Genomic DNA, 16,259 nt, shown 5'->3' on the forward strand with positions numbered 1-16,259 from the left:
CAACTATGCGTAGAACGGTAGTATAAGACCTGGTCAAAAAATAAAATGTAGGAAATTGTTTATGTTTTCATAAAAAAATATCGAACATTTTTTCAAAAAAAAAATTTCATTGAAAAATATTTTAAAAATTGAACTTAATATTTTACAAAGGTATTTTTTTAAATTGCGAAAAAACATTATATGAATAACCCATTGCTAATAAGTCGCTCAGAAATCCTAAGAAGAGTGAAGTGAAGAGCTTCTACAGGGAGAGTTTTTTCAGCAAAAAAATTCTTAGGTTTACATTGGAAAAAAACAATTTTTTAACAGAATTAAGAAAAATACGTTTATGCGAAAAATTAATTTAAATTCTTTCTAATGTGATTTATTTTTTTTCCAATTTTTGCATGAAATTTGAACAATATTGTACATTTTGTAGTGCCATACAAATGAAACACAAATTTCTGCACCGAATTTGGCATGAAATTATTACAAAATATGAGGTTTGCCGAGATACGATTATTGTTAATTGAAGATTAATTATTTGTTAACATTATTAATCATTAATTATTATTATAATTGAGGTAATTGCATTCAAATGACAATCAAGAATCGTTTTGGCGAACATCATCAGTTACGGATAGATCTATGGATTAAAATTGAATCAGACATACTGCTATTCAACCGGAATTACTCAACCGATCTTCATCAAAACACATCCTAAGATCCAATTTCATCGGCTAAACACCCGGCTGCTGCCGGCAGCAGTTCCGTTTGTGCGTCCGTGTTTATTAATTCCGTTTATGAATGAGCGCGACAAGGTTATTAACGTTAATGTTTCAACTTAATTCCATTCAGACTCCTGTGTTGAGAATATTCCGAAGTCGCTGCTAATTTGATGGAAGGGAAATCGAAAAATCGCCTATTGTCTGTGAGAACCGTTCAACCATCGATTGGTGGCGATTGGCTGTAATCCTTGTTTTATCAAATGATGTCATCTCTGTCGTTACTTTCCGCGCGGATTTCGTTCGGTTAGCTAGCCAGGCTGGTTCATTGAGAAGATGATAATTTGAAGAACAACGCAAAATGATTATGTTTCCAAGCGTCCAATGTGTCAATGAAGCCCCCTCCCCGAAGTGACCCGCGATATACAACCCGCGTGTATTAGCAGCATTGGCCGAACCAATGTTTATTTTACACGTAAGATGAGATTTCGTTTGTTTGGTTTATCACTGCGAGACAAACGCGGTGGACATCTTTTCTGCATCTGCTGCTGCTGCTGTCCTTGAGCATAATCGATAAACGAAAATCTGGCAGTCGTGAGACTCCCTCACGAAGGCGCGCAACGTTTGACAATCAGCGCGCGATGCAAAGGCTGAAAAATATCTCCATAGATATCGAGAGCTCACAAGCGCTTAACTAGGTTGCGGTCATCCGATGAAGAAAAAGCGCTCCCCGCAACAGCCGAAAAACGAAACAGGTTCCGTCCGTTTCTTTTTTTCGTAATTTTTTTTTTCAATTTATATTTTCGCCGTTTGTCCGGGGCTGCATGTGTTTTCTCGCTATATCTAGTCAATTCACGAATGAAGTCGGTGTGCGCCGGAGAGAAAGAGATACCAGCCACTGGGGCAAGAGCTGTGTGTGTCCACCGGTACGGGTCAGCGGGGAGAAAAATCAAACTCCAAAAACTAGGCGGTATGACCTCAATAAGCAACTTTTTCCTGCTTCACACTCCGAACGCGCGCGCTCGCACACCGTGTGTAAACCGCAATCGCAACAACAACTCACCACCTCCAAAAGACCTACCCTCTCCCTCCCCTTACTTCCCAGAAAGGCGGTGGCGATCTGCGTGCGTGTTCGTGTTGTGACCAGCCTCTCTTCCACTCTATCTCTCTCTCGAACATGGGTCGGACTGTTTTTGGATTACAGATCTTCAGACACCGCGGAGCGCTGTCAGATTCGTTGCGGATAAGATGTGACCATCCTTGTACTGAGACACCGCGTAACACTTCCTAATTACTGAGATTTTTGATCAATGCGATACAACCGGTTACAGTTTTGAAATTCTATAAAAAGATCAACCGTTTGAATAACTTATTTCCAGTAGAAAAAAAAAACACTAAAACAGTACACAACTTGCATCACACCCTACCATACACAAGGCCAACAAAATTTCAAAAACTCTTCTCGAGCAGTTTTCACGCCGCCGCCGCCGTTCATTCAGCAACGGAAGCGGATATAATAACGGAATGGTGAGCAATCGTCAATCGCTGCTCGATTGTGTCATCATAACAAATGCATCAGTTCGTTCGCTGGTTCGCTTACAGCAATAGGAAACAAAACACCTGTTAAAAGAGCCCAGTACCTAATTAGTCGGAAGTTTTAAAGACGTTCAAGAATGTATATATTTTCCGCTATTTTCACCGCATGTTATGGATGCATACGGAAGGTTCGATCTGAGGATGGCTCTTCCGGTACTTTGAGAAGGCCCTAACGTTGCTAGAGGAACATCGCCGTCTCATCGTAGTATTACTTGCGCCATTTTAAAAGTACTTTGTTGAGATTTCTATGCAAAATAACGCGCCTTGAATGCATTCTGAGTGGCAAGCTCCAGAATACGCGTGACCACAGTGCAAGTCGGACAAGATGGTCATTAAGGGCCTTTGAGATCTTTAGGACCTTTGTTATGTCAGCCCAGTTAGCGAGTGGAATTCGATAGCTGGGTTGCCCCGCCGGCGATTCGCGCAATTGTAACATATACAGTAAACCACTGTTTTGAGGAAGATTTAATGGAAGTATGAATGTTAATTGGTGGTGTGGTGTAGTTTAATCACTAACATACATAATAACTCTGTATTGTTTGTGATCTTAATCATATGCGTAGAAGGATCTTTCCAGAAAATATGATCAGCTATAATCCCTAAGAGAGGGGATCTCCGTAGCCACATTGGTAAGTTATAGCGAATTCGTTTTTGTTCAGTTTCAACCCCAGTGCCGCACTAACTGCTGTCAAAACGTTTTTTTATTCACTCAGTTTCGCACTCAGTGTCGCACTAGTTCGCCCCGAAAGCTGTTAAGCCGGGTTCAGACGGTGCGAGTAAGCATACGAGTCGATCTAGTCAGTTACTGCAGTGCAGCTACTCACACCGTGTGAACACATCATGCCAGTTAGTGTCATGTGTGATTCGGCGTGCGAGCTACTTCAAAGTTTTTTGAATTTACTCGCACTCGCATCCCTCAAAACGTCAAAAAACAGAATTTAGCGTTCGAATCAGGGATGCCAAATGTAAACAAATGTCTCTATTTTTAAGATATTTGAAAATATGCGAAGATATTTATAGACTTGAAAAATATTGGAAAAACAAATAAAACCCTAATAGTTTCTAAACGGAATCGTTGTTATTTTGTTTGGCACACTGGCGGGGCACGTTTTCTTATTGAGACAGTTTTATTGGGAATCTAAATATAAAATCATCATCGGGCACAATTTTCATTCAAAATTCACTCACAACTTGCAAAAAAAAGTATTGTTCTAAGAAACAGAATACATATTCGATTTGAAAAAAGTATATTTTCATTCATTATTTTAGTTTTTGAGACGTATTTATTCCTCCGGCGAATCTACTATCATTTTCATTTCACAAATTGGTACACGAAGCTGCTGTCAACGCGAAGTAAATCAAATTTTGAAAAATCTTTTAGACTGCCATTTGTAGCACCACATACTTTCGGAATTAATTAAGCTATGGATGCTTTCGAGGTTCTAAAAAATAGCGACAATAATCTGATATATATTCCATATTCCAGAAGAAAGGCACATCATTTCTAGTTTCACTCATGAGTGTATATTGGCGTTGTATTTGTGGAGCAATTAAATCCAACAGTTTTTTCACTTTTTCAGGTGTTATTTCCAACACTGCTCTGTACTCTCGGGGATCATCATCGTGGAGTTACTCCAGTATTGTATTTGTTACTCCTTTTCTTTGCATCCAATTCCTGGCCCGAATCCTTTTTTCTTTCTGCTTTTTTCGGATAGTACCCTCAGTTCAAAGAAATTCAGCACAAAGTATTTGTAAACACGGCCAGCGTGTGTCTCGCGATAAAATTTAAAATTGTGTAATGATAAATTCAACTGAAAACCTAAGCCGAAAACAGCCAATAAATAAGTTGATTTCGGATCAATCATCTGTCAAATTCGGACCTGATTGCTGTTTCTGACTATTTGATGGACATTTGAAAAATCGTCTGGCATCTCTGGTAAACCCGTACTTAGTATCTAGTTTCTTGTCAGCAGCTCACATTGTGTGAACGGACAAGGCGAGTCAACCATTTGTCAAGCGAGTTCACCGGGTCAGTAGCTGCTCGTTGTGAAGTCAGCTACTAGCAACGTATAAATGGGCCTTTAGTTTCGCACTGAGATGTTTCACGGGTTGGCACTCGGGTTCACCAATACAACTATACTGAACTGTCAAGTTCCGAGTATTGTTTTGGAAAAACTAAAAATAGAGACTATGAAAATGGAAAACCTGCTGCTCTTGCTTTTGTATTATTTGAATCGTAATCCAATTCGGATTCTGATTTTGAAGAGTATATTCGTGTAGACGACATTAAGCTCCGTGTGCTTTCATTGGGAGGTGAAAATTTTTATGGATATTCAGGAGGAATAAACATGCTCTCAAAATCGATATTAGGAATGAAAATTTACTTTAACGTATCGAATATTTATTTTATGTGATGAAATAAGAGGGTTTTTTTCCGATATCGCAGAAACATTGAACGAAAACTGTGTCTAATGATGATTTTATATTATAATAGTAATTATTTGTGGAACAAACAGGAAATGCATCGACAAATGGTTAAGTGAGTGTTAGCACTACATGTGTTAGGTAATCAAACAATATGAAGTAAAAATTTTCATTCAAACTTTTATATTTTTACACTGCACTTGGCCCTTCTGATCTTATAGAGAATACTTTACCTCCCAAGCACTAATATCTCCACCAGACGTCGACACTGTACATTTGTCGTCGCAAATATAAACAAATCAGACTATACAACGCACACCAACAAACCACCGCATTCGTGAAACTGAAAACGTTTTTTTATTACAGAGTCAGTGTGGCACTGACTCAGTTTTAAAAACGAATTCGCTATTAGTAAGCGATCGATCGTAAGTTCAAAGCTCGGGGCCCTCATTGACCATCTTTGTGTTGTTACAGAATAACTACGTCCACGCAACAGTCATCAGTGATGGAGACCGATCCACGGCCGAAATAAGAACGATTCATCCTTACAATTGTTCTGCTCTGCGAAACACATCGGGCTGATGTTCTATAAACAATTCAACAATGATCAATCAACTGTCTCCGCTGTCCGGTCTAACTGGATAATGAAAGAACAGAAGGAAAACTCTTACGACTAAATGGCTACTGTGTAAATGTCCTGAGCTCCTGAATAAGCTTCCTTATGCCATGTAAAAGTACTGGAGGAATCAATGGGTTCGTAGCGGAATAAAGGGTGTGTCACATCAAATTGCATCACGGAAAAAACACTATAGATCTTCAGCTTTCGCTTATAATCAGATAAGAGTGTATAGATCACGTTGGCCATGCTTCACTGTCAATTTTTCGTAAATTTGGAAAAATGTCGTCGAACGAAAAAGAGCGTCGTAAATTAATCCTGCGCACTCATTTCGAGAATCCGGAGTTGTCACATCGGGAAATCGGTAAGATGCTGGGAATCGTCCAATCCACGGTCAGCAGAGTACTAAAACGATACTTCGAGAACCTAACCATCGACCGGAAGGTGAAGAACGGCAAAAATGGATGCTCCGTCAGTGAAAAAGATCACAAGCGCGTAGTTAAGCAGTTTAGACGTGATCCTAGAAGTTCGGTCCGGGATGTCGCCAATAAGCTGAATTTGTCAAGTTCATTCGTCCAGCGGACCAAGCAGCGGGAGGGCCTGCGTACATACAAGGTTCAGAAGGCTCCTAACCGCGACGAAAGGCAAAACATGGTGGGGAAGACGCGAGCCCGGAAGCTGTACACCGAAATGCTGACGAAGCCGCATTACTTGGTAATGGACGACGAAACCTACGTCAAAGCGGACTTTCGTCAGCTGCCGGGTCTGTTGTTCTTCTTCGCAGAGGACAAATTCAGCGTTCCGGAGGAGATTCGCAAGCAGAAACTATCCAAGTTTGCCAAAAAGTACATGGTGTGGCAAGCGATCTGCTCTTGCGGAAAGCGGAGCGCCCCCTTCGTGATGACCGGCACGGTAAACGGGCAGGTTTACCTTAAGGAGTGCCTACAGAAGCGCTTACTACCACTATTGAAGCAGCACTAGGGCCTGACCATATTCTGGCCGGATCTCGCTACGTGCCACTATTCAAAGGACGTGTTGGAGTGGTACGAAGCCAACGGGGTCACCTTCGTGTCAAAGGAAATGAACCCGCCCAACGCGCCGGAGCTTCGCCCAATAGAGAAATATTGGGCGATTATGAAGCAGGCCCTCCGGAAGAACCCAAAAGTTGTCAAATCGGAGGCGGACTTCAAGAGAAAATGGATTTCTGTTCAAAAAAAACTACAACCTGACGTTGTACAGAACCTTATGGACGGGATAAAGAGGAAGGTGCGAGCATACGGGCTTGGGCTCGAAGTATGAATAAAAAGAAAATGCCAAAAGTTGTTTAATAGTTTTTATTTTACTGTCTAAAATTTTCAAAAGGATCAGTCTACTGGGCGAATTTCTACAGCGTTTTTTTCCGTGATGCAATTTGATGTGACACACCCTTTAGTATTGAAGAATGTAGACTCACGCAAGTTCAGTTGCAAAAAGAGTACGTCTGACAGCTTTGGTGCCTGAGGATGATTTGTTTGAAATTTCATACTGAATAATGGAAAATGGCAAATTTAGCTTTAGAAACGTTGCAGCTTTAGGAACATTACAATGAAGATCGTAATGTTGGGTGGCCGCGAGCGAATGTTTAAACTTAAAAAAAGGGGAAGCATCCGGTTAATTGAGCATGGAAGAGCTTTGTGAAGATATGGATGACATTCTTAGCACAACCACTGAATAAGGTTCTGATAAACTAAATCAGAAAGTTATTAGTTGAATAAGGAAAAGGATAATGTCGGTGAAGATACCAAGAACTTTTTTTTGCAGCATATGACAATTTTTTCATTTGAATCAGACGCACACCATCCTATGAGAATATTATTAGGTGGTGGAGTCTTGAAATCGACCCATCTGGTCATAGGAATTTACGAAAATGGTCAATTCCTAAGGCAATTAGAAGCACTCCATCCTACGAGAATATTCTGAGTTGGAGGAGTCTTGGAATTGACCCATCTATTTGAAATTTCATAAAATTTACGAAGATGATCAAGTCCTAAGGCAAATATTTTGGAGGCGATGGAATGACAATTTTTTCATTTGAATTAGAAGCACACCATTCTACGAGAATATTATGAGGTGGTGGAGTCTTGGAATCGACCCATCTGGTCATAGGAATCATTTGAAATTTCGAGAAATTTACGAGAATGGTCAAGTCCTAGGGCAAATATTTTGGAGGCGATGGAATGACAATTTTTTTATTTGAATTAGAAGCACACCATCCTGCGAGAATATTCTGAAGTGGTGAGGTCATTGGAACCATTTGAAGTTTCAATAAATTTACGAAAATATAAATTTCGTAAATTTCGTAATTTCAAGAAATTTACGAAAATGTAAATTTCGTAAATATCTTGAGATTTCAAATGGTTCCTATGACCAGATGGGTCAATTCCAAGACTCCACCACCTCAGAATATTCTCGTAGGATGGTGTGCGTCTAATTCAAATGGAAAAATTGTCATATGCTGAAAAAAAGTTATTGGTATCCTGAGATTGGTATCTTCACCGACATAAAAGAATATATATTGTGTGCATTATATGCATATCAATAAATAGAAAAAAGATAGCAGAGCATTTAAATCGCGATAATTTATACATCAAAATGTTACGAATTGAACATTACCATTAAAAAAAAACAATTAAACATGAAAAAGTTGTTGTTCGAAAAACTTTTTCCCTAAAAAGTGCCCATCTTCCGATGTAAGGGTGACTTGTTGGAAATTGTATGGGCTATTCATATATATTTTTTCAGAATTAGAAAAAAACATTTTTTCGCTTTTGAATTATAATAAATAAATTTAATTTTCAAAATTAAATTTATTCAATGATTTTTTTTTCTAAAATATGTTATTATATTTTTTAATGAACACAATCATAATTTCTATATTTCATTCTTTAACTAAAATTTTGTAGGTCTGATATCTTGTGAGAATTTTTTTGAAATTTTGAGTTCTTTTTTGACTTTTTCTCTTAATTTTAAAAATTAATTTAAAAATTAAATTTAAAATTTAATTTAAAAAAATAAGATCTACAAAATGATGGTTGAAGAATGAAATGTAGGAAATTATTTAGGTTTTCATCAAAAACTGTCAAACAATTTTTTTGAAAAAAAATGTTTTGAAAATTAGAATTCATTTTTCTCGGAAACATTGTTTCCGAAAATTTGATTTAAATATGCCTTACAATTTTCAACAAGTCACCCATACATCGGAAGATGGGCACCTTTACAGGGAAAAAGTATTTCTTACAACTTTTTAATGCTTCCTTTGAAAAATTTCTTTTCATGTTTAACTCAAAACATTTTTATTATTATCGCGATTTACATGTTCTGAAAACGTTTTTCTATTTAGAAACATGTCAAGAACATGGCAAACGCGAGAATTTACATACAAAAATGTTACGAGTAAAACATCATTTATCATGAGTTTTCATACAAAAATGCCTTACATTCCAGGAACGATAAAAGATCACACAAAAGAAAGATGACATCTTCGACAAAAGTGCATATTTTAATAAGATCTAAACCTCTATCGAATACACTATACCGCTATCTTGACTTTAAACAAAATTAGGATTAGTTGTATTTTTTTCAAAGAAAACATGAAAAAGTTGTTGCTAGAAAAACTTTTTCCTTGAAAAAGTGTCCATCTTCCTATGTATGAACAACTTTTTGGAAATTGTAAGGTCTACTCATATTATTTTTTTTTTGAGAATTGAAAGAAAAACATTTTTGAGAAAAATGAGTTTAATTTTTTTATGAAAATTTAAACAATTTCCTACATATCTTCCTTTAAGCAGGATTTTTTAGGTATAATTTTTTTTGAGCTATAAATTTTGGGAAAAAAATCTTTTTCCAAAAAGTAGTCTAATTTTATTTTGAAGGTTTCAGGTATGCAAAGTTGCTTGAATGACCCATGTCTTTACACCCACAACATTACACGGCTATCTGAGATGATGCTGCCAACTCCTAATACGAGTTGGCATGAAATTCGCCTTCTGAGAAAAATTAATTTCATTTTTTTAAATATTTTTTTTAATTTGTGTGGTGTTTTTAATGAACATTTAAAGAATTTCCTATGTATCTTTCCTTGATCTACATTTTTTAGATCTTTTAGATTTTGAGTTAGAAACAAAATAATGTAACATAAAGCCTACAAGACTTAAAATTTGTTGATCCAAGAATGATATGTAGTTAATTGTTTAAATTCTAATTAAAAAAATCGAATTATTTTGAAAAACAAAGTTTCACTGAAAAAATATTTTAAGAATTCAAATTCATTCTGAAAAACGTATCTTTTGCAAAAGTTAATTTTTTTTTTTAACAATTTGTTTCCTTTTTTCTTTGAAAAATTACTACTAATGTTGTCTTTGTAACATTTTTCTGTTTAAATTCTCGCGACAGACATGTTCTGCAAAACCTTTTTTCTATTCAGGAACATGCCAAGAACATATCAATCGCGAGAATTTACACACAAACATGTTCCGAGTGAAACTTTAGTTTTTCATGAATCTCCATGCGAAAATGCCATGTTTCAGAAGCTATGCGAGATTGAAAGTTGACGTCTTTGTCAAATGTCCATATTATCCAATATTATTTTAATTTTTTCTGAATGCTCTTATCTTCATCTAGACTTTAATCAAAATTAGGATTAGTTGTATTTTTTTTTTTCTAACAAAATACGAAAAAGTTGTTGGTAAAATGTGTCCCACATCAAATTACATCACGGAAAAAACGCTGTAGAAAATTACCTAGTTCACCGATCCTTTTCAAACTTTGAGACAATAAAATAAAGAGCGAACACGAAATTATTGCGACATAATCAACAGGGCATAACTTTTTTTACCATTGGGTAAAAATCAACCAAATGTTGCACACTTTCTTATTGATGTGTATTGTCTAAATGCTGTCAAACTCGAAGTCGTGTTTTTCGATTCAACGAAAATGGAGGGGAACCAACGCGAGTCGAGAAAACAAATTCTTTCCAAACACCTGGAATTTCCTGACCTGTCGCACCGGCAGTTGGGAAAAATGTTGAACATTCACCATTCAACCGTCTCCAGAGTGTTGAAGCGGTTCCAGGAGCGGTTGACGTTGGACCATGGCAAAGGAGCTGGAAGAAAACCGGGACCGGAGAACAAAAAGACGGAGGGAAAAGTGAAGCGGATGATTAAAGCAAATCCCAACGTCTCAAGCCGTGATTTGGCTAAAAAGATCGGCATGTCGCAGAGCTACTTCCAGAATGCAAAGAAGAGAGCTGGACTACATACATACAAGGTACAGAACTTCCCAAACCTCTAAGAGAAGATGCTGACAAAATATGGCTGCTGTGTGATGGACGACGAAACGTATATAAAAGCCGATTTTAAGCAAATTCCGGGGTTGGAGTTTTTCGCCGGCAAAAGCAAGTTCGATGTGGACGACAAATTTAAGAAGAAGAAAATGTCGAAGTTCGCCTCTAAATATCTCGTTTGGCAGGCCATCTGCTCTTGCGGACTGAGGAGTGAGCCTTTCGTGACAAAGGGCACAGTAAATGACGAGATCTACAAATCTGAGTACCTCGAGAAGCGCCTTTTGCCGTTCTTGCAGCAGCACGACGAAGCTCCGCTATTTTGGCCAGATTTGACATCATGCCACTATTCTAAAAGTGTCCTAGAGTAGTATGAGGCCAATTCTGTCAATTTTGTTCCAAAGGACATGAACCCGCCAAACTGTCCGGAGCTGCGCCCGGTGGAGCAGTACTGGACAATAATGAAGCGGGAACTTCGGAAGAGCAAGAAGACAGTCACAGACGAGAAGTACATGTTAAGAAAATGGAAAAAACTGAGAAACTGGTACCGGATGACACTGTAAAGACTTTTGATGGAGGGCATCAAGCGAAAATGCGTTCAATTTTACACTCAAGGCTCCATCGATTAACTTTTCTTTTGATTTTTGATGTAAATAGATGTATAAAACTACCCTAAAATTTTGGTTTGATTCTAAACATTATAAGAAAATTGGCATGACATTTTCGGTGTCGCAATAATTTCGTGTTCGCCCTTTATAACCCATTAGTAAACTTCTGGCATATTTATTTCATGCAACTTGAATGCCATAACCATATGCTCGCATCTTACGCTTAACTTCACTCACAAGGTTTTGTACAACATCTGGCTGCAGCTTCTTCTATACGGAAACCCACTTTCTCTTCATATCTTGCTCATACCTCCTTGGAATGCTTCCGTGGTGCATGCTTCATAATAGCCCAGTATTTTTCGATGGGCCTTAGTTCCGGTGCGTTAGAGGGGTTCATGTTCTTGGGTGCGAAAGTGACCCGTTGCCTTCGTACCACTCCAAAACATCCTTTGAATAGTGGCCCGAAGCTAGATCCAGCCATAAGGTCGTAGGGACCTCCTTGAGGTAGATCTGCCCGTTTACAGTCCCGGTAGGCACGAACGGCGCACTCCGTTTGTCACATGAGCAGATCGCTTGCCAAATCATGTATTTCGTGGCAAACTTTGAAAGTTTCTGCTTCCTTCTTCCGAATCATCAAAATTGTGCTGGACGGTAAAGCAGTCCCGGGAGCACATTGTACGCATGCAGTCCCTCCCGGTCCTTGGCTCTCTGAACGAAAAACTTGAACAGAGTCAACTTTTTGGCCCCGTCCCTAACCGAAGCTTTCCGGGTGACGCCATTTTTTCCAATTTTGGAAAAAAAACTGACATTTTTGAATAAAATATAAAAATCGCACGTTTTTGATACGTATTTTTTCAAATCAGTGTGTCTATTTCTCATAATGTATGAGTGTATTCAAGTTCCAACAAATTTCAGAACGCAAATGCCATATACACTTGCCAAATTTTTCATCTCATACGAACTTATGTGTGCTCATCCATTTGTTGAGTTTTTGAAAAGTACAACAATAATTCTTTCTACTAGAAATCAAATTGGATCACATAACACAACTTATACTTATACATTTTTTGTAAGTTTCGAACAAGGACTTGTGTTAATTAATGGGGGTCAATTTTTAGACCTTGTCGACCCCCAAAATCAATTTTCATTCATGTCGACCCCTGAGAAACCAATATCGACCACAAGGGGTCGATATCGACCACTTTGAGAACCCCTGCTCTACGCAAATCCAAGAAAAAGCGTACCAACTACTTGTTTAGAATCAATTCCATCTATAATGGCATCCAACAATTCAGCAGTATATGTATGTTTAGAATTATGCATAATGAGAAAAAACGGACATCTCTAGAGACTATTATTGTACAGCAGGAAGAGTTAGAACAAAAAGGTTTATCAAATTGTTATCGTGAACAAGACATGCTTCGATTGCAGAGAGAACAGTCCTCACGCTCGTCTAGTTTTATCATTAATCCCCCTCATTCCTTGGTGAAAAGGTATTACGGAAAAAGATACTGCATTTCTTTGTTTTTCTGTCCCCACCACGGAGAACACAATTTAATATTTACCAAAAAAATTCAAAACAACGAGACAACTAATTGAAACGTCAAATACAGATAACAAAACAAATTCAATTCCTCCGGGAGAGCGTTTTGTAGAAAGCAACACGCAGAGAGCAAAACCGTTCCTCGGGAAGACCAAAAGTGCTCCGCTAACTCCTTCGAGAGAACATTCTCTTGTTTAGACGTTGTGTGTGGAAAAGCGTGTCGTTTCGTTCTAGCTCATGCATGCGAGATTTGGCAGTTCTCTGCCCTTCCGCAATCAGCTGTTTGTCAAAGACAGCTGTTATGCCATCCCGGGGTGGGAGAGAGGAAGCATTCTGGGCAGAGAGATGCAGATGAAAGCAATGCACGCAATTGAAACCACAACAATTTGCATCTTGCGCGCCCCACCCTCCTCTCTCCAGAGGAGACGACACAAATATCCGACTTGACTTGGGCACCTTTCTGTTTTGTTTACGAAAACACTGTTGATTTTTGCGTAATGACACACTAACGGTGTCAAATTTCTTCGAGCTGCCGCGCGAGACGCTCACTGCTGCTGACCTGTTCGATGGAACACGGCTCACGCAGACACAAGGCACACACCACACACCACTGCCGATGCATGTCTTCGATTTTCTCGTTTGCCCATTTATTAATTTTCAATGAAAGTTGATTAAACAAGTTATTTGCTGCTGCTGCTGTTGTCTGTGTCTTTCGTTTCATTCGAGTTTTTTTTTTCTCAGACTTCGTTCGTTTCTCTTTTTCGACGCAAATCACATATACACTTTTATTACGTCGACTTTCTAAGTTAGTCTTTTACTACTTCTTCGGTTTTTGTAATGAATTTTCAATCGATCCAACCGCTGCTATGCTATATGCGCGGGTCTTCGATACGCGCGGGACGGACCCAATCACTGACACTCCGAAACGCCACGAAACGTTGCCCCTGGAAGCGCAACCGAAAGGTCAGCATGCAGAAAAACTGTCACTGTGTCACTAGAAGGATAGAATGAGTCGAAAGTCGCTTACTTTCTTGATCGCATCTACGCCTCAAACAGTCGTTTGCTAAAACTACGACCCAAAATTCAGGTATGCACAGCGGAATTATGTAATCCCTCGAAAGTGGTGAGCTTCACTATCTTTGGAAAATTTCTCTTTTCTTGCCTCGTGCACTACTCACGCGCACCGTTCGCGCGGATACCGTTACAGTGTTCGATACTAAGTAGGCTTTCGCTACTAACGGATCACTTACCTGATTCTTCTTGAAGAGATTGCGTACCAGAGACGAGCTGTAAAAATTGCGCACACTTCCAACACCAATTCCACCTGGTCCATATTTCAAAGCTTCCACACCGATAGCGCCACCGGACGTAAACAACGGATAGACGGCACCGGAGAAGATATTTCTCTTGGCAATACGATCCACGGTCGCGACACAGCTTCCATTGTTACCACTATTACCGCCGGATCCAGCCACAGTTCCGGAACCACCAGAGGCACTGGTGGTGGTGGATGCGGTGGCAGCAAACTGATTTTTGCCAACAACGAACTGACACAATTTTTCCTGCACAACGCGGGCGCAGACCCGATTCGACGAACTTAAACACGCCATAGTCAAAAGATTTGTGAGCCGATCGGTCGGCTGCATTGCGCTTGAAGCCCCCAAAACGCGGAGGATCTTGAAGATTCGGAGGCGCTTAACCACCACCAGATTATCACCAGGTTTTGCGAGATCTCTTGCCAAGTGTTTCAACTCGCGTCGTAACGAAGAGAGAGAGAGCACAAGAGAGGGCGCGAGAGAGAAACCTAGACACGATGTGCTGCTTGCGATAAGAGCGAAGAGAACACTCTAGCATAGGGCTCGCGTTGCATGCTCTCGACAGCATACTATGCTATCTCTGTTCCGCGCGCCACCGAGTGTCATCACTTTCGTAATAGTTTTCAGGCACTGAAACAAAACTATCGGTATCGATAACGCAAGACTGAGATTTGCTTCTGATGATTCGCATTGACCCTCGTATGTTCGATTTTTAGAACACATGATAATGAAATTGCTGTGACATACTGATCACTTTAGATCGTGCGTTTTTGTCGTTCAATTAGGGACTGTCCACATACCACGTGAACAACTTTAGGGGGGTTTGGGGTTATGAAAATGTCCACTTAGAGGGGGGAGGGGGTATAGACTTTGTCCACGTGGACACGAATAATAAATACTATTGCAAATATAATCACCGATACATTCTAAATTAAATAAAAACTGTTCCACATTAAAGACTTTTAAAACATTCCGCCAAACCTGGGTATTCCGTATTTATCAATAAACGGATTGAGCTGCCTGAGAGTGTATCATGTAGTTTTACTAATATCATTTTTCTTCATTGAAATACATATTCTGAAAATAACGTACGTACACTGTGAATGACCGAGCTATTTCCCAAGATCCAATGACTTTTATAGATAGGGGTTATGCTCAAACGTTCATAGCCCAAAACTATAAAAAATTAAACGATTCCATTATGGTTGAGTTTTCTTGCTATTACGCATATGGCTTTTTTCATCAAATATGATTTTATATAGATTTTGTTCTATCTCGAGAACAGTTGGTCTTAGGATAATAATGTTTGTATAGTTTTTCGTGTAAAATAAATTTTTTTGTATTTCTTTTTTCGAAAAATTGCAATTTTTCGAGGTAGTTTTCTGCCAAAAATATGTGATAAGCTCGTTTGTTTCTATCAACAAATTGGAGCTCTTTCCCGCAAAATTTTCTCATCTTTCAAATGAATGCAATTACATCGTTCTAGCTAGCGTACTTTTTAGTTTGGGTCAATTTAAGGCAATTCAATGTTCATGTTCAATAATTCTTTCATAGTTGAGATTTGAGCCTTATTTCATAGCATGAAATGAATGATTCGTAAGTTGTCTAATGTAACTTTTCCCCGCGAGCACTTCGAAAGTCATCTAGACACTCAAAGCAGAATAAAGACGATAAAGACCCTTAGAAAATTCTCCGAACTTTGGCGGAAAAGGTTTCGTATTGCGATACCGACTAAAGGTGAATCGGAAATACTGAGTGAATATGAATCGGCATTTGCAGTGATCGATCATATTCCGGAGGGGGACAAAGTACTGCACTCAACAAAAAAATTGGAGGAGCGGAATGCGACATCGTAAAATTTGTTAATAACGCTGTAACTCTGTCATGAATCAATGCATTCGTCAAAGCAATGACTGGATATTGTATAGAACATATTCATACTTTCACAACTGCCCATTGATATGCTTTGCGATCGTTATATCATAAAATATTCATAATCCAAAGGGAAAGGATAATTTTTTATTCGATCCTGAATATCTCTGTAGTAAAATGTTCGAATCGATCAGATTATTTGCATTATTACTGGCGAAGATGTTCATGGATTTCCAGATGGAATAAGCACTCTTCTGAAATGA

At 38.7% G+C, this 16,259-nt stretch overlaps 1 protein-coding gene across 5 annotated transcripts in view; it reads right to left on the minus strand.

Annotated features, from left to right (window-relative positions):
- LOC129778206 (all trans-polyprenyl-diphosphate synthase PDSS1) overlaps positions 1 to 16,259 on the minus strand; it is a 247,833-nt gene that overhangs the window by 227,552 nt on the left and 4,022 nt on the right. For 3 of the 5 annotated variants that reach the window (XM_055784980.1, XM_055784991.1, XM_055784953.1), the window contains exon 2: positions 14,059 to 14,626. In XM_055784980.1, the coding sequence (XP_055640955.1) occupies positions 14,059 to 14,454 (396 nt within the window). In that variant the 5' untranslated portion in view covers positions 14,455 to 14,626. The remainder of the gene's footprint in view (positions 1 to 14,058; positions 14,627 to 16,259) is intronic. The other 2 variants (XM_055784969.1, XM_055784961.1) reach the window with 2 other exon arrangements.

This window comes from Toxorhynchites rutilus, chromosome 1 (assembly GCF_029784135.1).
Source record: "Toxorhynchites rutilus septentrionalis strain SRP chromosome 1, ASM2978413v1, whole genome shotgun sequence".
Taxonomy (NCBI): Eukaryota; Metazoa; Arthropoda; class Insecta; order Diptera; family Culicidae; genus Toxorhynchites; species Toxorhynchites rutilus.